The sequence below is a fragment of the Rhinolophus hipposideros genome (assembly GCF_964194185.1).
Source record: "Rhinolophus hipposideros genome assembly, chromosome: X".
Classification (NCBI taxonomy): Eukaryota; Metazoa; Chordata; class Mammalia; order Chiroptera; family Rhinolophidae; genus Rhinolophus; species Rhinolophus hipposideros.
The window spans coordinates 87,996,186-88,016,643 of record NC_138046.1 but is presented as its reverse complement, the minus strand read 5'-3'; the positions used below and the strand labels follow the sequence as shown (position 1 = coordinate 88,016,643).

The 20,458-nt window shown below is 56.7% G+C and overlaps 3 protein-coding genes across 7 annotated transcripts; 2 read left to right on the top strand and 1 right to left on the bottom strand.

Moving 5' to 3' along the window:
• The first annotated feature begins 2,039 nt into the window (after nt 1-2,039).
• MAGIX (MAGI family member, X-linked) lies at nt 2,040-5,822 on the top strand. Of its 3 annotated transcripts, none has more exons than XM_081043658.1 (6): nt 2,040-2,169; nt 2,989-3,135; nt 3,871-3,953; nt 4,030-4,266; nt 4,375-4,507; nt 5,275-5,817. In XM_081043658.1, the coding sequence occupies exons 1-6, from the start codon at nt 2,121-2,123 to the stop codon at nt 5,577-5,579; spliced, it is 954 nt and encodes a 317-aa protein (XP_080899784.1). In that variant the 5' UTR covers nt 2,040-2,120; the 3' UTR covers nt 5,580-5,817. The 3 variants fall into 3 exon arrangements, with proteins under 3 accessions (XP_080899784.1, XP_080899785.1, XP_080899783.1); XM_081043659.1 differs by lacking the exon at nt 2,040-2,169 and adding an exon at nt 2,262-2,437 and having other exon boundaries at nt 5,275-5,822; XM_081043657.1 differs by lacking the exon at nt 2,040-2,169 and adding an exon at nt 2,280-2,482.
• A 2,927-nt stretch (nt 5,823-8,749) lies between these two features.
• Nucleotides 8,750-11,723, top strand: PLP2 (proteolipid protein 2). Its single transcript, XM_081043656.1, has 5 exons — nt 8,750-9,084; nt 10,135-10,287; nt 10,396-10,491; nt 10,963-11,053; nt 11,266-11,723. Exons 1-5 carry the CDS (start codon nt 8,989-8,991, stop codon nt 11,286-11,288), a joined length of 459 nt encoding a protein of 152 aa, XP_080899782.1. The 5' UTR covers nt 8,750-8,988; the 3' UTR covers nt 11,289-11,723.
• On the bottom strand, nt 10,015-20,197 carry PRICKLE3 (prickle planar cell polarity protein 3). 3 transcript variants are annotated; one of them, XM_081043653.1, is made up of 10 exons: nt 20,053-20,197; nt 18,789-18,874; nt 17,809-17,992; nt 15,752-15,865; nt 15,295-15,432; nt 14,342-14,545; nt 14,065-14,251; nt 12,972-13,271; nt 11,930-12,518; nt 10,015-10,248 (listed from the first exon to the last, which is right to left on the bottom strand). In XM_081043653.1, the coding sequence occupies exons 1-9, from the start codon at nt 20,092-20,094 to the stop codon at nt 11,932-11,934; spliced, it is 1,842 nt and encodes a 613-aa protein (XP_080899779.1). In that variant the 5' UTR covers nt 20,095-20,197; the 3' UTR covers nt 10,015-10,248; nt 11,930-11,931. The 3 variants fall into 3 exon arrangements, with proteins under 3 accessions (XP_080899779.1, XP_080899780.1, XP_080899781.1); XM_081043654.1 differs by lacking the exon at nt 10,015-10,248 and having other exon boundaries at nt 11,399-12,518; nt 18,789-19,008; XM_081043655.1 differs by lacking the exons at nt 10,015-10,248; nt 17,809-17,992; nt 18,789-18,874; nt 20,053-20,197 and adding an exon at nt 16,148-16,226 and having other exon boundaries at nt 11,399-12,518.
• Between the last annotated feature and the right edge of the window lie 261 nt (nt 20,198-20,458).

Below are 20,458 nucleotides of genomic sequence, written 5' to 3'. Positions count from 1 at the left end.
CTCGGCGCCACAGCCCGCACGGTGACCTACCTGGCGGCAGGCAAGGAGGCCTGGCTGTGGGCGCCAGCGCTTGGCCTCGCTCAGCCTCGGGGCGTGCCTCTGTTATCCCAGGGCCCTGGGCTGGATTCCACCTTCCACCCAGGGGATGTTGTTATTCCACGTGTGAGAAGGGGAAGTCGAGGCCCAGAAAAGTTAAAGGCCCCGCCGGAGCCCTGACACCTAAAAACCCGGATGCAGAACTGGACCCTAAGTTACCTGGGAATTCTGCAGCCTCCAGCAGAGCTTTGCACATAGTAGGCACTCAGTAAATTTACAGTGAGTGTCTGCCTAAGCCAGATCCCTACTGGAGAACTGGAAGAGTACGGTGGGCTGGGGAGGGGGCGCCCTTGGAGCCTTTCTGGCCATGGGAGGGCTTGGGGCCCTGAGTCTAATAGGGTTGGGGGTGCTCAAACCCCGGGAAGGGCAGGTCTCCCGGAGACTGGACGGGTGGTAGGGCCTGCACTTGAGGAGGCTTTGAAGGCACCTGGGTGGGAGAGGATGCCAGCCAATGAGAGGAGAGAAATGGGGCGTCTTCTAGGTTTGAAAGGGGGGTTCTGGGGACACAGGCCCAAGGGGGGAGCGCTGGGGCACAGTCTACTGTAGTGGAGAAGGAATGGGGAACTGTGAGAGATGGCCTGTGGCCACTGCTTTGTGGAAGAAGAAACTGAGGCCTGGAGGGCCTCAGGCACCCGCCCACTCTGACTCCTGAAGATAAGGAGGAGTGACAGGGAGGATCCCAGTTCAGGCAGATGGAGGCTCAGAGAGGTCAGTGCCCCTGGTGAATAGCAATGCCTTGCAGATTTGGGGTACTCCCCAGGAGAGCAGCGGGGACTGGGCCTTGGAAGAAAGTGGGAAGACTTCCCAGTGAAGGAGAGGACGTGGTAGCCTAGGGTGGATAAAAGACTGGGAAGGGTCTCCCAGACAGAGGGCATAGCATGGGCAAAGGCAGGACGGTAGGAAAAACAGTGGGCATATATGTGGAGTGTGACAAACCGATGTATTTGCCAGAAAAGGGACAAAGCAGTGAAGGAGGTCCGGTGTATCCCCCTCAGACAAGGTCAGATCAGACAACACTGGCACCCTAAAGTGGGTGAGAGAGGTTGTCCAGCCATCCAGAATGCACCTCAGGACACAGTGCATCTGCAGCCCCAAGTGAAACAGTCATGCACCAGGTGAATGTTGGGGGTGAGCGGCCTGAGATGTGAGCTGTTGTTGACTAGCTGCTGGGCCATGGGTGGGTGCCTGAGGCCCTCCAGGCCTCAGTTTCTTCTTCCACAAAGCAGTGGCCACAGGCCATCTCTCACAGTTCCCCATTCCTTCTCCACTACAGTAGACTGTGCCCCAGCGCTCCCCCCTTGGGCCTGTGTCCCCAGAACCCCCCTTTCAAACCTAGAAGACGCCCCATTTCTCTCCTCTCATTGGCTGGCATCCTCTCCCACCCAGGTGCCTTCAAAGCCTCCTCAAGTGCAGGCCCTACCACCCGTCCAGTCTCCGGGAGACCTGCCCTTCCCGGGGTTTGAGCACCCCCAACCCTATTAGACTCAGGGCCCCAAGCCCTCCCATGGCCAGAAAGGCTCCAAGGGCGCCCCCTCCCCAGCCCACCGTACTCTTCCAGTTCTCCAGTAGGGATCTGGCTTAGGCAGACACTCACTGTAAATTTACTGAGTGCCTACTATGTGCAAAGCTCTGCTGGAGGCTGCAGAATTCCCAGGTAACTTAGGGTCCAGTTCTGCATCCGGGTTTTTAGGTGTCAGGGCTCCGGCGGGGCCTTTAACTTTTCTGGGCCTCGACTTCCCCTTCTCACACGTGGAATAACAACATCCCCTGGGTGGAAGGTGGAATCCAGCCCAGGGCCCTGGGATAACAGAGGCACGCCCCGAGGCTGAGCGAGGCCAAGCGCTGGCGCCCACAGCCAGGCCTCCTTGCCTGCCGCCAGGTAGGTCACCGTGCGGGCTGTGGCGCCGAGCACGGGACAGGTCGGCCTCACCGCGTCTAGACCCGGGCGTCCAGCCAGGTGAGCGCGCGCGGGAGCTCAAAACGCGTCGCTGGCGGCCGTGCGTCCACCCGAGCGACTCCAAGTCATGGAGCCACGCGCGGGGGTCGCCACGGACCCTAGGGGGAGCAGAGGAGGTACGGGGGTGGGGATGGGGTAGGCGCTTTCCCGCCACACCTCGCCCCGCCTGTCTGCTCCTTCCAGTTCCCTTCCGACAGGTGGTAAACAAGGCAGGCCTGGTGCCCGAGCGGCGGCGGCGGCGGCGGCGGCGGCGGCGGCGGCGGCGGGTATGGACCCAGCGACCCCGGCTGGGCTCGTGGCCCGCTACCCGCACCCACACCCGCGCCGCAGGGCCGCGCACCGGCTTCGGGGGCTCTCAGGGGTCTCCGGAGATGTGCCGGAGAGGTCTGCCCGGGGTCACTGGGGACACCTGGGCACTCACGGTCTCTGGTGAATTGCGGGGACTTAGGCGGGGGCTTCTGGGGATAAGTGGAGGGGCAGTTGGGGCTACGTGGGCCACCAAGATTGCCTAGGGTATCTGGAGGGGGAGTCGAGGGTCTCAGGGCCACAGGGGGTCAGACCGTGTTCTCTAGGGACATCTGGGGGAATCGGGGTCCCTCTCGATATTGCTGGGTTAAGAGTTTGGAATAGGAGGTTATGAGGGGGCAGTCGGAGACGTCCAGAGATAGTCACAGAGTGTTCGGAGTGTCCAGGAATACTGCGGTCAAATAGCTGTCTCTAGGGATATCGTGCGGGCCGGCGGGGATCCACGCGCGTACCCGCGATGGTTGGGGGTCGCGGGAGATGACAGGGACAGGCGGCGACCTCTGGAACTATGGAGGGAGTGGTCGGGGCTCTGGGGATCCTAGGGGCATTCTAGTCTTCGGACGTCGGGGAGTGTGGGGGTTCGCCGAGGCTCGGGGTGGGTGTTGACGGGTTCTTTTCCCCCCTCCCAGGCCGCCGCCCTCCCCAGCGGGCGAGCCCCAGAGCCTGGCGGCTCCTGGCGCGGCTGGATGCGCGACCCCTGGCGGCCAGAGCTGCGGCGGACGTGGCGGTACTGGTACGCAAGGCGGGCGCCACATTGCGCCTGCTCCCCAAGGACGGTGAGTGTCGGGGGCGGGGCCTCCCCGGGGGGCGGGGTTGGAGTACAGCTGAGTTCTGAGGTGGCAGGTGTGAGTTAGGGGAACGGCGTTCGGAGGGAGATTCGGGGGGCGGGACCTTGGGGTTATCCTAGCTTATTCCTCTAGGAGGTGACCCTGGGAGGGATATTGCAGTACCGTAGGTGAGTGTTGGAAGATTAGATGAGGGTGCGAGGATGGATGGTTATCCCCAGCGAGGTCAGCGAGGCTTAGAATGGCATTTCTGAGAAGGCGGGGCCTGGAGCGTGTTGGTGGCCGGCACTTAGTTAAGGGGTGGGACTGGAATGCTGTCTAGAGGGTGGGCCCTATAAATGCATTGTGGGCGGGACTCGAAATGTCCGGAATGGCTGAGGTGTGTAGGCTAATTAGAGGGTGGAGCCTGGAATGTTCAGGAGTCCAGTCCTGGAGAGTGTACCCTCCCGGGTGGGCCTAGGGTGTTATTTGAGGGGCAGGGTCTGCGTGTTTAGAGGGAAGTAGGAAGGTCTGGAGGATGATTCAAGTAGCCGGTCCCAGGGTTATTATTTAAGAAAGCGGAATAAGGACAGTTATTTGAGTTTGAGGAGGCTAGTGAAATGTGTGGCAATCTGTCTGTGGAATCTAGAAGCAAGGCAATGAGAAGAGGCTAGAATGACAACTCAAGGGACAGGACATAGGTAGTTTACATGGAATTCGACCCTGACTCCCTCTTACATCCCACAGCCAGTAGCGAGCTGGATTCTGCAGACATAGAGGTCACAGACAGTCGCCTGCCTAATCCCGCTTTATTGGAACACCGCCCCCAGGTACCACCTCGCCCTCCTAATCGAGGCCAGGTGCCTCGCGACTGGCAATGTATGTACACTCATGTCCTTACTCCAGCATCATCGGTCAGAGACCTTGGGTACGTGTACCAGGCCACCACAAGTGACTCAGGTTAAGGCACGGTGTGGTTCGAAGCTGCCCCAGGCCTCTGGTCGGTTCTGTGTGGAGCTGGTTCGTGGTTCTGCAGGCTTTGGCCTCACATTAAGTGGAGGCCGCGATGCAGTCGGCAATGCTCCACTGGCAGTACGCCGACTGCTGAAAGACGGGCCCGCAGAACGCTGTGGTCGCTTGCAGGTGAGCCACAAGGCATTCTCCATTCCATGGCGTTATAGCCTTCTCATCCTTTGTCTGGTGCTCTCCATTTGCCCTTCCTATAATACAGCTCATCTTGCCCTGTTGCAGGCCGGCGACCTCGTGCTCCACATCAATGGAGAGTCGACTCAGGGCCTCACCCATGACCAGGTCGTGGAGCGGATTCGCACAGGTGGCCCCCGGCTCCGCCTGGTGCTAAGCAGGCCTCTTGAAACACACCCAGGCAAGTCTGAGAGGGCGGGAGGGCCCAGTAAGGACATGATGGGTTTTCCATAAGAGAGGGGCCTGAGTTCTGTGAGGGGAAGGAGAGAGTCCCAGACTGGAGAGATTGGGTGGTCTCAGTGGGGAGGGTTGGGGGTTCAGTGTCTGTGAGGGCTTCATGGCATTCTCAAAACTGGGAGCGGGGAGGGCAGGCTTCCAGGACGGATATAAAGGTGGATTTCAAAGAGGAGGCTTTCAAAGTACTAGGAGGGGAGAGGAAGGAAGGGGTCTGGTGTAAAAGCAGGTATTCATAAGGAAGAGTCATGCCCCTCAGAGGGGAAGACGCAGTGGGTCTCAGCAGGGAGGGGATGGGGCTGGGATGCAGAGGGTAAGGGGTCTAGTTTCTAAAGACAAGGGGTCTATAAGGGAAAGGGTTCGGAGCAGAGGGAGGTGGGTTGAGCAAGGGGAGAGTTTAGGATCTAGATGGGAGGGGTTTGGCATCTAGAAGGTCAGGGTTTGCTTCCTTTAGGGATTGTGGGAAATGATTTTTAGGGGCGTGTTCTGGATCTAGAAGGGGCGGGGCCTTGGAAAAGGAGGTGTGTGGGGAGGTCGTGAGGGGGTGGTGTCGGTTCCCGAAGAGTGAGTCCAGGCCTTGATGGAAAGTTTCTCTAAGGGTTGGTTTCTCTGTCTGCCTCAACCCTTGGAGTCTCCTGGCCACGTTTGGCCAAGGGGCCTAGCTCTCCGTTCCCCACCCTAGCCCCATCTAACTTTCATTCCTACCATCCCCAGGTCGCAGCCCAGATTCTGGGGGACCAGAGGTGATGAGGTCTTGTAGTGCCAGCGTTTCCCCACTTCAGCACCCTCAATCTACGAGGCCCAAAACCGGGGGCAGCCCAGCACCTAGCCCAGAGGGGTCAGCGGACGGCCCCACGGTTCCTCGTCTTGAGCGCCGCACCGAGGACCCGGACCACCGAACCCTGGGTTCCCCGGGACCCTGGCTGGTGCCGAGTGAGGAACGGCTTTCACGGGCTCTAGGGGTCCCCGGGGCCGCGCAGCTCGGCCTGGAGACGGCAGCTGGAAGGAGGAGGCACTGAGCACAGTCTGATAGCTGGGTGCTTACTTGGTAGTGTCCCACTTGGATTTATCTGTTGTGTTCTGCTAACCGCGAACTAGTATCGCAGGCGGAACTACCACTTGGCCTTGTCCCCACTCCTACTGCGCAGTCGACTAGCCCGTGCTCCCCTCGCTGCGTCAGTGGTACAGCCCTCCCTGACTCGCCAGCCTGCACTTCTTGTTTCGGGCGGGGGAGGCAATAAAAATGGTCAGATCCTGTCTTGACTTGCCAGGTGCTCTAGTCCGGGTGGGGCTCCCAAGTCCACCCAGTAAAGGAGGGGGTGGATTGATCCGGTTTGGTGGAGGGCCTCTTCTGGCAACCACACTGTCAAGTACTGTTTCTTTCATGCCTCTAGAGGGGTCTGCTTTTGCTGGTCCTCAGCCTGCTGTGCTTTCTCCCCACTCCGTTTCTCTTCGCCAATTCCTGCTTCTCAACCCATTCATTCATTTCACTTTTATGGAGGTGTGCAGGGCTAACAGATAATTATTCCGCGTGGCGTGGGGAATGCAGAAGTGGGCCTGTTTTGGCGAGAGTGCACCAGTATACCCACAGCCCTGGCCAGGAATCATCCGGACCCTCAGCGGCCCGCCGGACAGCAAGGCTAGAAGCCCTGCGGCTTCCTTTGTAGGGAGCCTGCGGTCTCTCGCTTCCGGCCTGGTTGGTTAGCTTTCGCTGCCCTGTAGACTGACGCCCTAAGGGCATGGGCTGGGGCCCTGGAGCCCCTTTTGGGGCGGAGCTGGGAAGGTGTGAGTCAGCGGTCCCAGCGAAAAAGGCTCTTAGAACATTTGGGCGGCATCCCCCACCCCCTTCCATAGATGGTGACAAACTGCTGCCAGCTTGTGTGCACACGCTACACACTGGGCGTTCCCGGTCCTGAGAGAGGCCAGAGTTTCCTCCATCCTGGGAACAGAGCCCTAAAGCCGGGGGCTTATATAGCCAGCGGCACTCCAAGCAGGGTATCCCCAAAGCCAGTGCTGGCCCAAGCCAGAAATGTCCAGTCACCTCCGCTTTCACCACATCCTGAACGCATGCCCCATCCTCTCCAACGACGGAAGCTGTGGTCAGTCGGGAGTGGGCAATTCTCACCCCTATGGGGAGAGGCCAAGAGTGGGGAGAGAAATTAAAAGACCGGAGTGTGAGTGTCCAAGGTGGCACTGGGAAAAAGAGGAGGACTGAAAAAGCCAGGCTGGAGTTGGGGTATAAAGAGGTGAACCCTTGAATGGTTAGCGCTGTAGACATTGTGGGGGAGTGTGCTGCCCCTGACTCAGGCTGGTGGAGGTGTGGCTCTGTGGCAGTCAGGAAAGGGCTCCAGAGCCCCAGTCCTATAAAACAGTCACACCCAGGAGACTAAGAATAGTAACCCAAGCCACCATTTACTTAGCCTCATCCCTGCTACTGGCTTCACTTGCACTGTCTATTTTCATCTGTTTACACATCTACTCAATAATCCTGATATGTCCATTTCACAAAGGAGGGAACTGATGCCCAAAGAGTATATATTAGCTGGGGTGGGTGGGTGGGGGGTTGAAGCAAGATTTAATCAAGATCTCATTCCTAAACCTTAATCTCACCTGCATTTGACAAGTATTAACTGAACTGCAGCCCTAGTGTTTACCTTGCACTGTGATAGGCACTGGGGAGATGCTTGGAGGAACAAAACAAAAATTTCTATCCTTGTGTAGCTGATGTACTGACATATCGAAAATGAATAATTTCAGAGAGAAGTGAGAGTTATAAAGATAGCAAAAGGAGGTTGTGTTGGGGGAAGTAATGATGGTGGGCTGCTGGCCTCCTTGAAGACAACATTTGAGCATGGACCTGACTGACCAGAAGCCAGATGTATAAAGAGCTGGGGGAACAGCACTGACAGCAGTGGGAACAGCAAGTGCAAAGAGGCTCTGAGGCAGAGCAATTTGTTGTGTTCTAGAAATTCAGGCATGTCCTCACAGACTTGGAAAGCACACACTTAGCAATGGGTCAAAGTATGTTTCACCCCTTCCATTATCCAACCACTCTTTCACTGGGCTGAAAGAGGGGAGTCCTTTCCTTGGTTTTGAGGGGCCCCAAGCTAGGAGGTGGAGAGCAGGCAGGCCCTTGGGTTGAACCATCCTAGCCTTCCAGCCACGACTCTCACCTCCTCAAATGAGATGAGAATAAAACCAATGTCCAGTTTAGAGAGCGTGCCCCACAACACACCTCCGGGGAGAGCCAGATTCCAGTGAGCAGGTGCCTGTCTCACATGCAGAAATCCAGGCTAAGTCAGAAATTACTTGCTCAGGATAACACACTCTCCAAATGTTGTCAGCTTCGTTGCCCAGCCTGGCACCCAAGGAGCCTGACCCTTTCATCTTGCCAAGAAGCTCCCAGCAATAAAACCCGTGTTCCTTCATTCTTCATCTAGGGATGGGCTAACAGCCCCTTCTTAGAACTAGAAAATGGAGGCCCAGCACTTAGGGCCGCGACTTCCCTCGGACTGCAGAACAAAGAATCAGACAGAACCTGGGTTCTGACACTATTCATAATGTCAGCCCCCATTTACTGAGCAGTTTGATGCTCACTAGGCCCTGTTCTCTCTCAGCTTGGGTGTGCACTGCCATGGTCTCATTCCCATCGCTGCTAAGAAGTTTATTCTATGGTCCACAATCCTTTATCCACAATTCCAAAGTTCTGGAAGCTCCGGAAACCAACAGTTTCCCCACAATTTGGCACCATTTGGCTACGAAACCTGACCTGACTTAAAGAAGCACAATTTTCAGTATGGGCTTATCCCACCTTATTGTCAATATCCACACCTTTGCTTGAGGAAATATTAACTTTTTTTGGTTGTTGCTGTTGTTGTTTTTGTTTTTAAACAGGGCAGCCTCAGACCCCACTGAGAGCGTTAAGTAATATACCATATATGCACCAGGAAAACTTTCTAAAATTTGAAATATTCCTAATTCTGGAAAAATACCTGAGTTTCACCAGGGCCTCGATCATTTTTACAGCTAAGGAAACTGAGTCACTCCCTCCCAAAGGCAGCTCCTCCCGGTTGAGATGCGGCAGCCCCAGGAGCATTTGTTTCCGAAAAGGGCAAAGTATCTCGCCATTACCGCTCAAGGTACCCCGAACTGCCAAGCCTCAGAGGCTGGCGTCCCTGGAGATGTAGCGCCCCGGTGGGAAGTAGCCAGGGTGGGCGGGGCGAGGGGGCTTCCGGGGCGGCTGCCACCTGGCCCGCCCCCCCCCTCCGGCCCCGCCCGCTTCTGCGCCGCGCGGTGATTCACTGCCTCCGTCGCCCCGGGGCCCCCTTCCCGGCCAGACGGCGGGCAAGACGGCTGGGTGTGCAGTGTCCTCGAACCTGCGAACAAGCGAGCAGATCCTCCGTGCCCCTAGGGACTCCAGCCCACGCCATGGCGGATTCCGAGCGCCTTTCGGCCCCTGGCTGCTGGGCTGCCTGCACCAACTTCTGGCGCACCCCCAAGGGAATTCTTCTGTTTGCTGAGATTGTGAGCGTCCTGGGACAGGCGGGTGGGGTGGCTGGATCACTCAGAGCCAGAAAGCCCCCGGTGAAGCAGGCGCGTGGCGGGGCGCTCTGGGCCATGGGGTCGGGGTGTGTGGGTTAGTGTCCGAGGGCCGAAACAAGGGGTGCAGGCCGAGTCAATGGGGTTTGAAGAAGGTGGTCGCGAGCTGCTGGGCCACGGGGTGAGGTCAGGGGTCCATGGCGCATATGGTGGGGGGAGACCGCTTGAACTCATTGGTGGACTCACTGAAGGGGTCCCAGGGGCCTGGGAGTTGGGGGGCTTCCTGTGGCAGGGCGTGGCACCGCCTGGGTACTGTCGGGCGGGCTGGCGGCTCGCCCAGGGGCGGGGCCTGTTGGGGCGGAGCCCCGCGCGCTGGTCCCGCAGGGTAGGGCGCTCCGCTGTTCTCCAGTTCATCCTTGCCCTGCTGCGGTGGAGTGGGAGGTCCTTAGCTATTCAGCTGCTGCGAAGCCTCGGTTTCCCACCCCCCTCAAAGTGGGCGCTGCCTTTGAGTCACTTGTAAAAGGGGTGAGGCTCCTTTAACTGGAGTCCTGCCCCTCGGGTGTTGCTCTCACCGCTTCCCAAAGGGGTTGCCGGGGGAACCGCACGTCCTGCCCCGTCAAGGCCCCAAGCTGGCTCCAGCAGTGCTCATAAAACACCTGGCTGGGCCACTCCCCGCAGTCCACCCCTATCTTAGAAGGAAAAAAGGGGGAACCGGAGACGCCCAACTCTATCCCTTACTAGCTGGGTGACCCTGGGCAAGTCACTTAATGTCTCTGTCTCACTTTTCTCATCTATAGAAATAAAGATACTAATAACAGTGCCCAACTTATTAGGTTGTTGGGATGATTAAGTGAATTAATACTTGTCCAGCTCTTAGAACAATATTTGGAACCCAGTGAGCACACAAGAAGTGTTCAGTTATGATTGTCATGTTCCCCATCCTGGTAGGCATCTGACTTTGAGACCCCTGATTACAACCCGTCCCCTCAGTCCCAGGAGTTGATGGAGGACCCCTTCCTCATGTCATCCTTCCAGATATTGTGCCTGGTGATTCTGATTTGCTTCAGCACCTCCACATCAGCATACTCCTCTCTGTCGGTGGTTGAGATGATCCTTGCTGCTGTCTTCTTTGTCATCTACATGTGTGACCTGCACACCAAGATACAGATCATCAACTGGCCTTGGAGTGTGAGACAGGGGCCAGAAATGGCAATGCGAGGGAAGGGCCCAGGTACTTGGGATTGTCCAGGAACTCTGGACACTCATTGACTTCCCTCTTCTCCCTACCCCTTACAGGATTTCTTCCGAACCCTCATAGCCGCCATCCTCTACCTGATCACCTCCATTGTTGTTCTCGTTGAGAGAGGAAATCACTCCAAAATCATCGCAGGGGTAAAGGTCATGGAGGCGCCTCCTAAGCGCAGACAGGGGGTTTGGCAGAAAGTATGGGACCCACAGTAGGCCACACTTGTCCCCAGGGACTGTAGGAAAGTCTGGCCCTGGTCCTGGTTTTCCTTCTAAGACCATCATTTGTTGTAAAAGGCCATCCCTTGTCTGACACAGGACCTTTGTCAACACACTAGACTGGCATCTGCTAGAACTTTGTCTCAAATGTATACTGTGAACGGTGACACCTATGTGTGGGGCCACCGTGTGGCCATCCTGTGTTGAGCGGTACCAGGAGGAGTGAAGGTGGGGGTAGTGTCCAATTTCCTGGCCTTTCCCTGGGGCTCTCTGGCTTCCCTACCTGGGGTTTTGGTCACCTTCCTTGCATGGGACAGTCATTGGAGGTGGTGGATACAAGGAGGTATGAGGCTGACCAGCCTAATCCACCCCCACTCCCACCCCCACCCCCACCTCCAGGTACTGGGCCTAATCGCTACGTGCCTTTTTGGCTTTGATGCCTATGTCACCTTCCCCTTGAGGCAGCAAAGACATACAGCAGCCCCTACTGGTAAGTGTGTGTGTGTGTGTGTGTGTAGGGGGTTGTTGCTGAGGGGCCTGAGGAGAGAAGGAAAGGAATCTCCCAAGGGCATGAATGCAAGCTCTGTCCCTTGTTGGTACTTATGGCTTTAGTGCCAATAAGTACTATAAGCTTCAGTGTTCTTGGCTATAAAATGGGCACATGGACCCAACCAATGCTTTCTTTCTTTTCCTCACTTGCAGACCCTGCAGATGGCCCGGTATAAGGTGTAGGTGAACTCTCTTCGTTTCTTTCTGCAACCTGCAAATAACACCTCCATTGAAATGACTCCTCCCGGCCCCTACAACACTCCCAGCCAACACCCAGCCCCCTATTGAGGTACAAGTGCCTTTATTGGGAGAATTTGTCTTCCAGCCTGCCAATCAACCCTCCTGGGTGTGGCCACCTTCATGGGTGTACCTAGGGCCCCCTTCTGCAGTATGCGAAAGGAGACACCAATTCTGCATGGACTATGCCCCACCTAAGCCACAAAATGAGGGAGAAGAATGCCTCAGATTTCAGATTTCCAGGCCCTAGGTTGTGACCCACTCCAAATAACCTCACTGTGGGGGGCAGTTATATGGAGGGACAAATATAAAAAATAATAAACAGATTGTTGGAATATATGATAATGAATAAATTAATCCTTTGGTCAAATGTGAACAAATCTCAAGCATCAGAATGGGGAAAATTGGGAAGTGGGGACAGCTGGAGAAAGGCCACCAGGCCTGTTTTACACCATGTTAAATTACTTCAATAGTACAAACAGACAAAGGAGGGAGGAAGGAAGGGGATTTATGACTTAGGTTGGGGGATAGGTCACCAGCTACACTGACTTGAGACTGGAGCCCCCCAGGACTGCTTCACCTTCAGGCCACGATGCAGTTCTTGTCTCTGGACTGGCGAGTCATCCCTGGACATGAGTTCCCCCGGGGCGGTGGAGATGGGGAGTTGAGATTCTCTGTTACAGTGTCCTGAGCCGGCACTGGCCTGCACAGGTGCGGGGGCAGTGGGATGCGTTCCCCCAGGAAGAAGCCATCGTCCTCTGAGGACTCCGAACTAGAGCTGGAGGGTGAGCTGGAGCAAGATTCTGAGTCCGACCCTGATGCCAAGTCACACTGATGGTGGTGACCTCGGCGGCTGTGGCGGCGGCGGCGATGGTGGTGGTGGTGCTGATGGTGGTGGCGGTGACATGTGGGGGCCCTGGGAGGGGGACTACGAGGCCTGCGGCGCTGGGCTGGGGGTGCACTCAGGGTCCGCCGCGGGCCTCCCTCAGACACCAGAGGGTCCCGGAAACTGACACGCGGGGCACTCTGACGACCAAAGGCACCATCTTCCGGGTCTGGTTGGCCCGAGGTCCCTGGGGGTGGCTCCGGGACGCTGCGGAGCCCCAGCTCAGGCATGGAGTGGCGGTGAGGGGCCCCTCTCAGAAAGCGGGTGGGCTCCTCACCTGCAGCTGGAGAGATGGAAGGAGTCCCTGTATCTGCCTCTGCCCCAAGGGGAGGCCTGTGTAAGGGCCTCCTTTCCCCCATCAGGGCTGGGAAAGTGGGGCAGAGGTCGGAGACGGGCAGTGAAGTGGGGAGTCCGGGAAATATGAGGCCTAGGACAGGCTCTGAGTGGAGGTGGGGAGAGGGAGGTTGGAACGCAGTAGGAGCAGGACTGGATTGGTGCATGGGGGCGTGGCATAGGCTGGAGCAGATTAGGTTTGTGAAAGGGTGGAGGGTCAAGGGTTTGGAGGAAAGGAGGAACTTGGGCTCAAGCAGGTACAAGCTGAGATAGGGGAGGGCCTTGTACAGAAGGGGACAGAACCAGGGTTTACGAGGGGGTATAGTCTGGGTGGAGTCACTGAGAGGGGCCAGGATTGGGGATGGACGCTGAGTGGCTGGGCGTGACTTGAAGGTTAACTCACCAGGCGCTGGCTCGGTGCTGGCGCCTTTGGTGGAGGTCTCGGACACCCCCACCACAGCAGAGAAAGAGGCTGTGGAGGCCGTGAGCGGTGGGGGGACTGTGCCCGCGCTCCAGCTGCGACGGCCAGGCCCCGGAGCTGTGGGCTCGGACCCCAGGCTGCAGGCTCGCGAGCAGAAGATTAGGCCACGGCGTGGCAGGAAGGGGCGGCCCAGCAGGGCTCGCCCGCAGCCACTACAGCAGAAGCAGCGGTCTGAGGCATGCCAATGTTGGCCCTCATAAGCCATTTGGCCCTGATCCAGGCCTGCGGGGACGACGTGAGGGGGAAAACTAAGGCAGAGCCCCCAGGCATGTCCCCACCCTTCTCAGGAAGAAGCAAAGAATCTAAGGCAGGGTACCCGGAGACACCCTCCCCTGCCACCTCTCCAAAATGGGGCCCTTCTCTGGAGGAAGCAGGAAACCCGAGGTTTGAGCCTCATCTCAGGGTTCCTCATGCTCTCCTAGGAACTGGCTGATAAATGTCTCCTCCTCCCCCTTCCTTTCTTTCCCAGGGTGCTCCCTCCCAGAGTGGGGGTTGGGCAATTGGACACTAAGATGTGGGTCAGGTTTAGACATTAAGAGGTGGCTTCAGGTAGGAGAGTGAAAGATAGACCTGAAGAAGAGGCCTGGGTGGTGGGGACAGTGCTTAGAAAGTAGGGCGGGGCCTTGGTGGGAAAGGAGTAGAGCTTAGAGGGTAGGGTGTGGCTTAGCAAGTGTGCTGTACCTAGGCTGATGGATAGGGTTTGGCTTGGGGTATAGGGGCTTGACTGAGAGAGTAGCTCTGAGGGGATCTGGGAATTAGAGGGCACTCTGGAGGTGGGCCTCAATGTGTAGTGGTGCCTAGTGCCTAGTGCTGTGTAGGTGGGGTTTAGAAAGTATGGCAGAATGAGGGATACTGGTGATGGGACTTGCAGTGAAGGGTATAGGTCTATGATGCTGGGGCTAGACCGAAAGTATGGGGGACAACCATGGATGGGGCCTGGAGGACAGGAGGAATCTAGGGATGGGCTGTGGCCCAACTGTCCATCCATCCTCTGTCCAGTGCCACGTTCACCTACCAATGTGTTCCCCGCAGCCATCACAGTACTCCGCATGACGAGCCTCATAGCAGGTGCAGCAGTGGGGGCGGCTCTGACGCATGACATAGCGCTGCCCTCCTAGCGATGTTTCACACTCAAAGCAGCAGAAGTGACCCATGTGCCAGTGCCGGCCCTCAGCCTCCGTGCACTCAGGAGAGAAGATGATCTGTGGCGCAGGCCATCTGTGGCTGTCAGCGAGGCTTGCCCCTGGCCCTTCCCACCCTTCACTCCTACCCCTGGGCAGAGAGACACAAACCTCATCACAGGCTTGGCAGCGCGGGCGCAGGCGTTCAGCATGGTGGCGACCACAGTAGACCTTGCCAGCATGGTAGAAGTAGATGAGGTCCACCAGCAGCTCCCGGCACGTGGAACACACAAAGCACTGGGGGTGCCAGCAGGCACCCAGGCCTGCGCGGCTGGCAAACACTGCAATGTCCCCGCCTCCAATCTGCTTCCCACACTACCAGATGACAAACAGACACCATCATACTTACCAAGATGGTTAGATGGATGGGGATCAGCCAAGGCGTGCGTCATACTTGGGCCTTCCCCATGGCAGACCTTTGTGACCGGCCTCACCCACTGGGTAAATTTGAGACAGGCCCTGCCTACATGGGGGGCCTTACAGGCAAGTCTTGCCCTCGGGAGGTTGGAGAAATCATAGAGACAGGCAAGGCCCAGTGAGGGGACCTTAGTTGCAGACCTCACCAAACAGTAGGATCTCAAGTTAGGCTCCACCTACCGGGGCCGGGGGAGGGGCTTGGAGACAAATTCCACCCACTGCCAGGCTCTAGAGACAGGCCCTGCCACTGTGGGTGGGTTCTTAAGGACAAGTCTTAATCACAAGAGGACCAGAGAGACAGCCATGCCCCACGTCCACTGTGTGGAGGGCAGGAAACTAATAAAGAAGGCCGGCTAGGGCCTCCTTAGAGACAAATGGCACCTAACAGTGGGATCTGAGAGACAGGCCCCATCCACCAGGGGGCCCTCCACACCCACAACGCTGACCAGGGAGGCCTTAGAAACCATCTTCGCCTAACAGTGAGAAGTGAGGAAAAGAGCCCATCATCCATCAGAGGGGAAACTAGAGACAGACCACTAGGGCTTCAGTGACAGGCTTAATCTTTCCAGGGTCTGAGAGATGGGCCCTGTACCCCCAGGGCTTGGAGCAAAAGACCCACTCACTCCCCGAGGCCCTCCATGACTCACCTCCTCACAGATGGCCCCAGTGATGGTCACTGGGAAGATTCGCACAGTGCCACGTCCCAGATTTTCCCGTTTCCGCTGCTGGCTGAAGGCTCTGAGCTCTTTCTTCTCCTCCTCTTCCAGTGCTGTACAGTACTGTGCCTAAGGTAGCGGGGGTCATCCAGGCTCCTTCTCTGATGTCTGCGTCCCAACCCTCTTCCAAATGTCATCCACACTCAGAAATTTTACTTCTAGGCCATTGTATAGATGGTGCTTCCTGCCTGAAATACCCACCTCTGACCTCTCCCAAGGCCCAGCTGTGGTTTTGCTAAGGAATGTCCTGATTGCCCCTGACTGTCCACACCTTTCACCTCAGATCACCTTTCCCCCTCTGATCCTGCCCATTTCTGTCCAACTGCCCAGCATGTGCCCAGGCTGTGCCCCCTATCTGTCACGCCCTTCCTGTCTCCTCCCTCCTCACCTCACTGTCGTGTGGGGGCAGCTGATGAAGCAGCTGCTTGATCCTGTATTTTTCCCCGGGACTGTTGACATAGGGGACCTTGTCCTCCGGGAGGCAGCTGAAAAATTGGTATACCTGGGAGGAAATGGAGGATGAGAGAAAACAATTGAGACTAGGAGTGAGCTGGAATGCAGTGTGATGGTGGGTCCCTACTTCTCTGAGAAAATTAAAATCATCAGAAGGGAACTTCTACTGACTACTTCCATCTCTCCTTCCTACAAGCCAGATCAATTTCATCACCTCCCAAACAGGCCGAGCATTCCCTCGTGTCTTGACTCCACTTTTCCCTATAGCTGTTGCTTTACTTTTCTCTTTCCCTTTAGAGCACAATTCCTAAAAAGAGTTATACGCACTCACTGTCTCCATTTTCTCTCCTTGCAATCTCTCCAGACCCCACTCCAGTCAGCCTTCCCTGTCCCTTCAGTCCCTGCCCTTCCTCTAAAGCTCTTCCTGTCACAGACTTCAATGACATCCACATTGTTAAAAGTCATTGTTCAGGTCTCAGTCCTCATCCAACTTAACCCATCAGTAGCACTGGACACAGCTGATGACTTCCTCTTCCTGGAAACACTTTGTTCCTTGGCTTCCAGGACACCACACCATCCTGGGTTTCCTCCTACCGAAAGGAAACATTGGCCAATTCCTGTGTCCTTTTGTTTTCTCCTCAACCAGCAGACCCCTACATGTGGGAGGGTCCTTAGGCTCAGTCCTTGGTCCTCTTGCCTCTGTTTCCATTCACTCGCATGGGAATCACACCCAACCTTATGACTATAAATATCATCTTGCAGCTAATACCTCACAAACGCATGCCTTCAGCCCTATGACCACTCAGTTGAGACAACCACTCAGATGTCTGATGGTCATTTCTACCTCCAGATGTCAACACCAAACTTACGCTCTTAGACCTCCAACATGCCCCCACCTTGGCCTGACCCATAGCAGTTAGTCCACCATCTTTAGGGTCATCTTTGACTCCTCTCTCTTATACACCCACAAACAAATCCTCTCAGCAGCTCCACGTTCAAACCGTAACCAGAATCTGACCATCACTTACTCCTTCCACTGCCAGCACTGTCATCAGCCACCTAAACTATTGCAGTAGCCTCCCCTTCACTGGTCCCCTGCTTCCACCTGCACTCATGCAGTCTGTTCTACACTCAGCAGCCAGAGGGATCCCGATAAATCCTAAGACAAAGCACATCCCGTCTCTGCTCACAACTCTCTTGTGGTTTCTCCCTCATTCCAAGTCCAAGTCCTCTCCCCGCCACCTCTCTGACCTCCCCTCCACTCTTCTCTACTTACTCTGCTCCAGTCGCACTGGTCTCCTCACACACGCACATTCCTGTCTCAGGGCCTTTGCATTAGTTATTCCCTTTGCCTGGATCTCTCTAACTTCAGATTTCTATGTGGTTCACTCTTTACCTCCTTCAGGAAGTTCAAACATCGTATTCTCACAGAGGATTACTTGGGCACCCTATTTACCATTATAAAGTCTCTCTGCATCTCCCCTGCCTTTAAAGACATTTTTAACAGACCTTACACCATCTGACATATTTTTACAGGTTTGCGTATTCATTGTTGCTCCCCCCCGGGAATCTGATCTCCACGTGGGCATATATATATATATATATATATATATATATATATAATTTGTTTTGTTCACTGCTGTTCCTCAGTGCCTAGAACAGTGTCTGCCATGCAGCAGGCACTCAATAACTATTGAATGAATTAATCAATGGCGATGTGGTGAATGAAGTGCTGGGATAAGCCTCGAGGTAAGGGATAGAATAGGAGTGGGATGAAACAGGTTCTGGGAAAATGGCCCAGTGATCACTGAGGATTCCCTGTGAATTTGGGGGGGCTGACCACCTCTAGGTCACAGAGGGGTGAGAAAGACAGGTGCGGTCTGACCACACATCCCAGGGTTGCCTCAGAAATAGGTTTCCACCTGAGTGTGTGTGTTTCTGCTTATGTGTGCGCCTATTGGAGAGCAAGAATGGGTGGTGCCTTCTGGTCACCTGCTCTGGCTTGAGACCAGGGGGCACCCAGGCATACTCCTCTGAGGCACAGCCCGAGTCATCATCGGAGATGGAGTGGCGCTGGAAGTCTGAGATTAGCCGACACATGATGCGTTCCAGGTCCACAGGCACCGCGTGCACGGCATGCTCCTCCCGTGGGCATTTGCAGTGCTGGCAGATCTTTCTGAGGGGGCCGGGATGGGGGTCAGTTACTAAGGGTCAGTCAGCCCACTCGGATCCCTTGGCAGCCCAAGTAAGTTCAACTTAGAGGCAAGGGCACGCATATTATCACCACCAAAGGACTCTGGGCCCGGGGACAGGGCTGAGAGGAGATGGGGCTGTGAGCCTGGGCACAGGAGGTGGAAGGGTGGCGCTGTGGGGTTTTAAGGCAGTCCGATAACTTTCAACTCTGGGACTTAGGCCTGTGTAGGGGTGAAACTCTGAGCTTGAGACTGGAGTTATACAGCTAGGGGCTTCCCCTCAGGACTGACTCTGGACATTGTGGGGGAACTCTCCCTGGAGACTGGTTCTAACCTGTGCTGAGGCTCTGAACTTGTGGATACGGCTCTGTCTGTGGTATTTTTATGGGACGTTTTGGGTACAGGACTACAGCAGGAGGAGAGGGCACTAAGTCAGGGAGAGGAGTTCCTAGTCCAAGAAGGTGGCTGGAGGTCAGTGGGCCGTGCTCAGAGCCCAGGACCGAGGATCTCCCTAGGGATGGGACTCAGGCTTGGGTAGGACAAGTCTAGGGAAGTGTCGTGGGTGGAGCTCTCCTGGGAAAGGGATAATAGGGAATGAGTCAGGGGGCAGGGCTCTGAATCAGAGATACAGGCTCTTTCCCCAACTGAGCTTCCTCTGTGAACCCCCCCTTCCCCAGACCCTTACCCCTGGATCAAGCCTAGGGGCCTGGCCTGAATCTCTGGGGGGTTCCCCTGAGGGCCGGGCCCTGACGAAGGCGAAGCCCTGGGATGGTCACCTACCTCCAGCCATGCAGCAGGAAGCCAGGGCACTGCTCCCTGCAGGAATTGCAGGGCTGGCCTCGGTCTGGGTCCTCTGCCTCTGGAGGCTGTAGTGGGCGGGGGCAGACGCGGGACCAGGCGAGTCGCAGAGGTGGGGAAGGAGAAGTCAACGCCTGCCTCTCCACTCCAAGGCCCACGACCGCACGCTGGGGCCTGTCCCACCAGGGCAGCGCTGGGCAGGCTGGGACAACGCCCCGGAGCGCGGGGGAGGAGGACACAACAGTGGTAGAGGCGGGAGAGCTGAGGCCACCTCTCTATATGCCCCCTTGTCAAGGAAGTCTCTTCCCCAGGCCAGCCTCGGACTCCCCCCACCCAACCTCCCCCCAGTTTCTGACTCCTCCAGGCCTCAAACACCTCCCCCAGAACTCAGTACTTTGCCTGCCCAGAGCACAGAGTCCCTAATCTGGGTGTCTCCGCCAGGCTTCATCTCGGGCCCCTTCTCCACCACGAGGCCAGCAGAACTCCAGTTCCACGGGGTAGGAGTTTGAGACCCCTTCCTTACATGGAATCCACGCATGAACCCCTCCCCCAAATGCTGGCTTCACCCTTTCATATCCAAGGAACTGGACACTTTCCACCAGGACCTCAGGAGGCCCCTAATCTATTCAGAAACCCCACGCCCCAAGAAGCCTTGGCCCTTACCCCTCATATCCTAGGGCTATTCACTCCTCTGCACCACCAAACACAGACCCCACCTAGAGACCCCCTCCAAAGGAAGAGCGAGACCGAGAGACCCTCCTGTCTAGGAACTCAAAGACTCCCTCGCTCAAGTGAAAGCCTGGAAGCTCTCCTTCCCCAAATCCCAATCCCTCCACCCTCATTATGCTGGCACCACCTCACTCTTTAGTTCACCTCCGCCAAGGTACAGAGGGTGGCCCCTTCCCTCAGAAGCTCAAAAGGCCACTGTTTAATCCAGGACCAGGAGACCCAATCTTTTGGCCCTCAGAATCCCCTCCCATAATTCACACAAGAAGGGAGCACACTAAGTCCTTGGGGTGCTGATAAAAAGTGTGCGGAGAGGTGATTAGGGAGCATGGGCCCCCAAATCTCCACGTTCCTTCATCCACACGCTTCCAGCTACCCCAACCCCTCTGGGAATTCTGGGGATGTGGATCCCCAGACCCTCTGTGGATTCCGAGCACCTCCTCGCTATCCCTATCCCCAGCCCCCTCTCCTGGGCTTAAGTTTACCCCTGACGCCCGCCGCTGCCCTGAGTCTCACTCACCGTGCGCGCCGAGCGGCGCCTTCGGGACCCACGCACGAACATGGCGCTCCCGGGCAGGGTCAAGCCGGGCCGGGTCAGGGGAATGGAATCCTCGCGGCCGTCAGGCTACCGCGCGTCCTGCCTGGAAGCTCTGTTCTGTAAATCTGAAACCGGCGGGGGAGGAGCACGCCTCGCAGCGCCGGCCTCTGGGCAAGTTGTGTCTCTAGGGCCAAGGCGCCCCCTGCCTAGAGGTGAAGGGCACGCAGCCCAGGAGCTCCGTGCAGGAGAGCTCCCCTGCCCTACTGCCAAAGGCTCCAGAACCCCAAGGTGCCACGTGGCCTCTCGCGGGACATTCTAGGGCTTGAAGGCTCTGTAGTGGGTGAGGGGGGATCGAAGTGGCGACCTGACTGCGAGGGGTGGTGCGCTA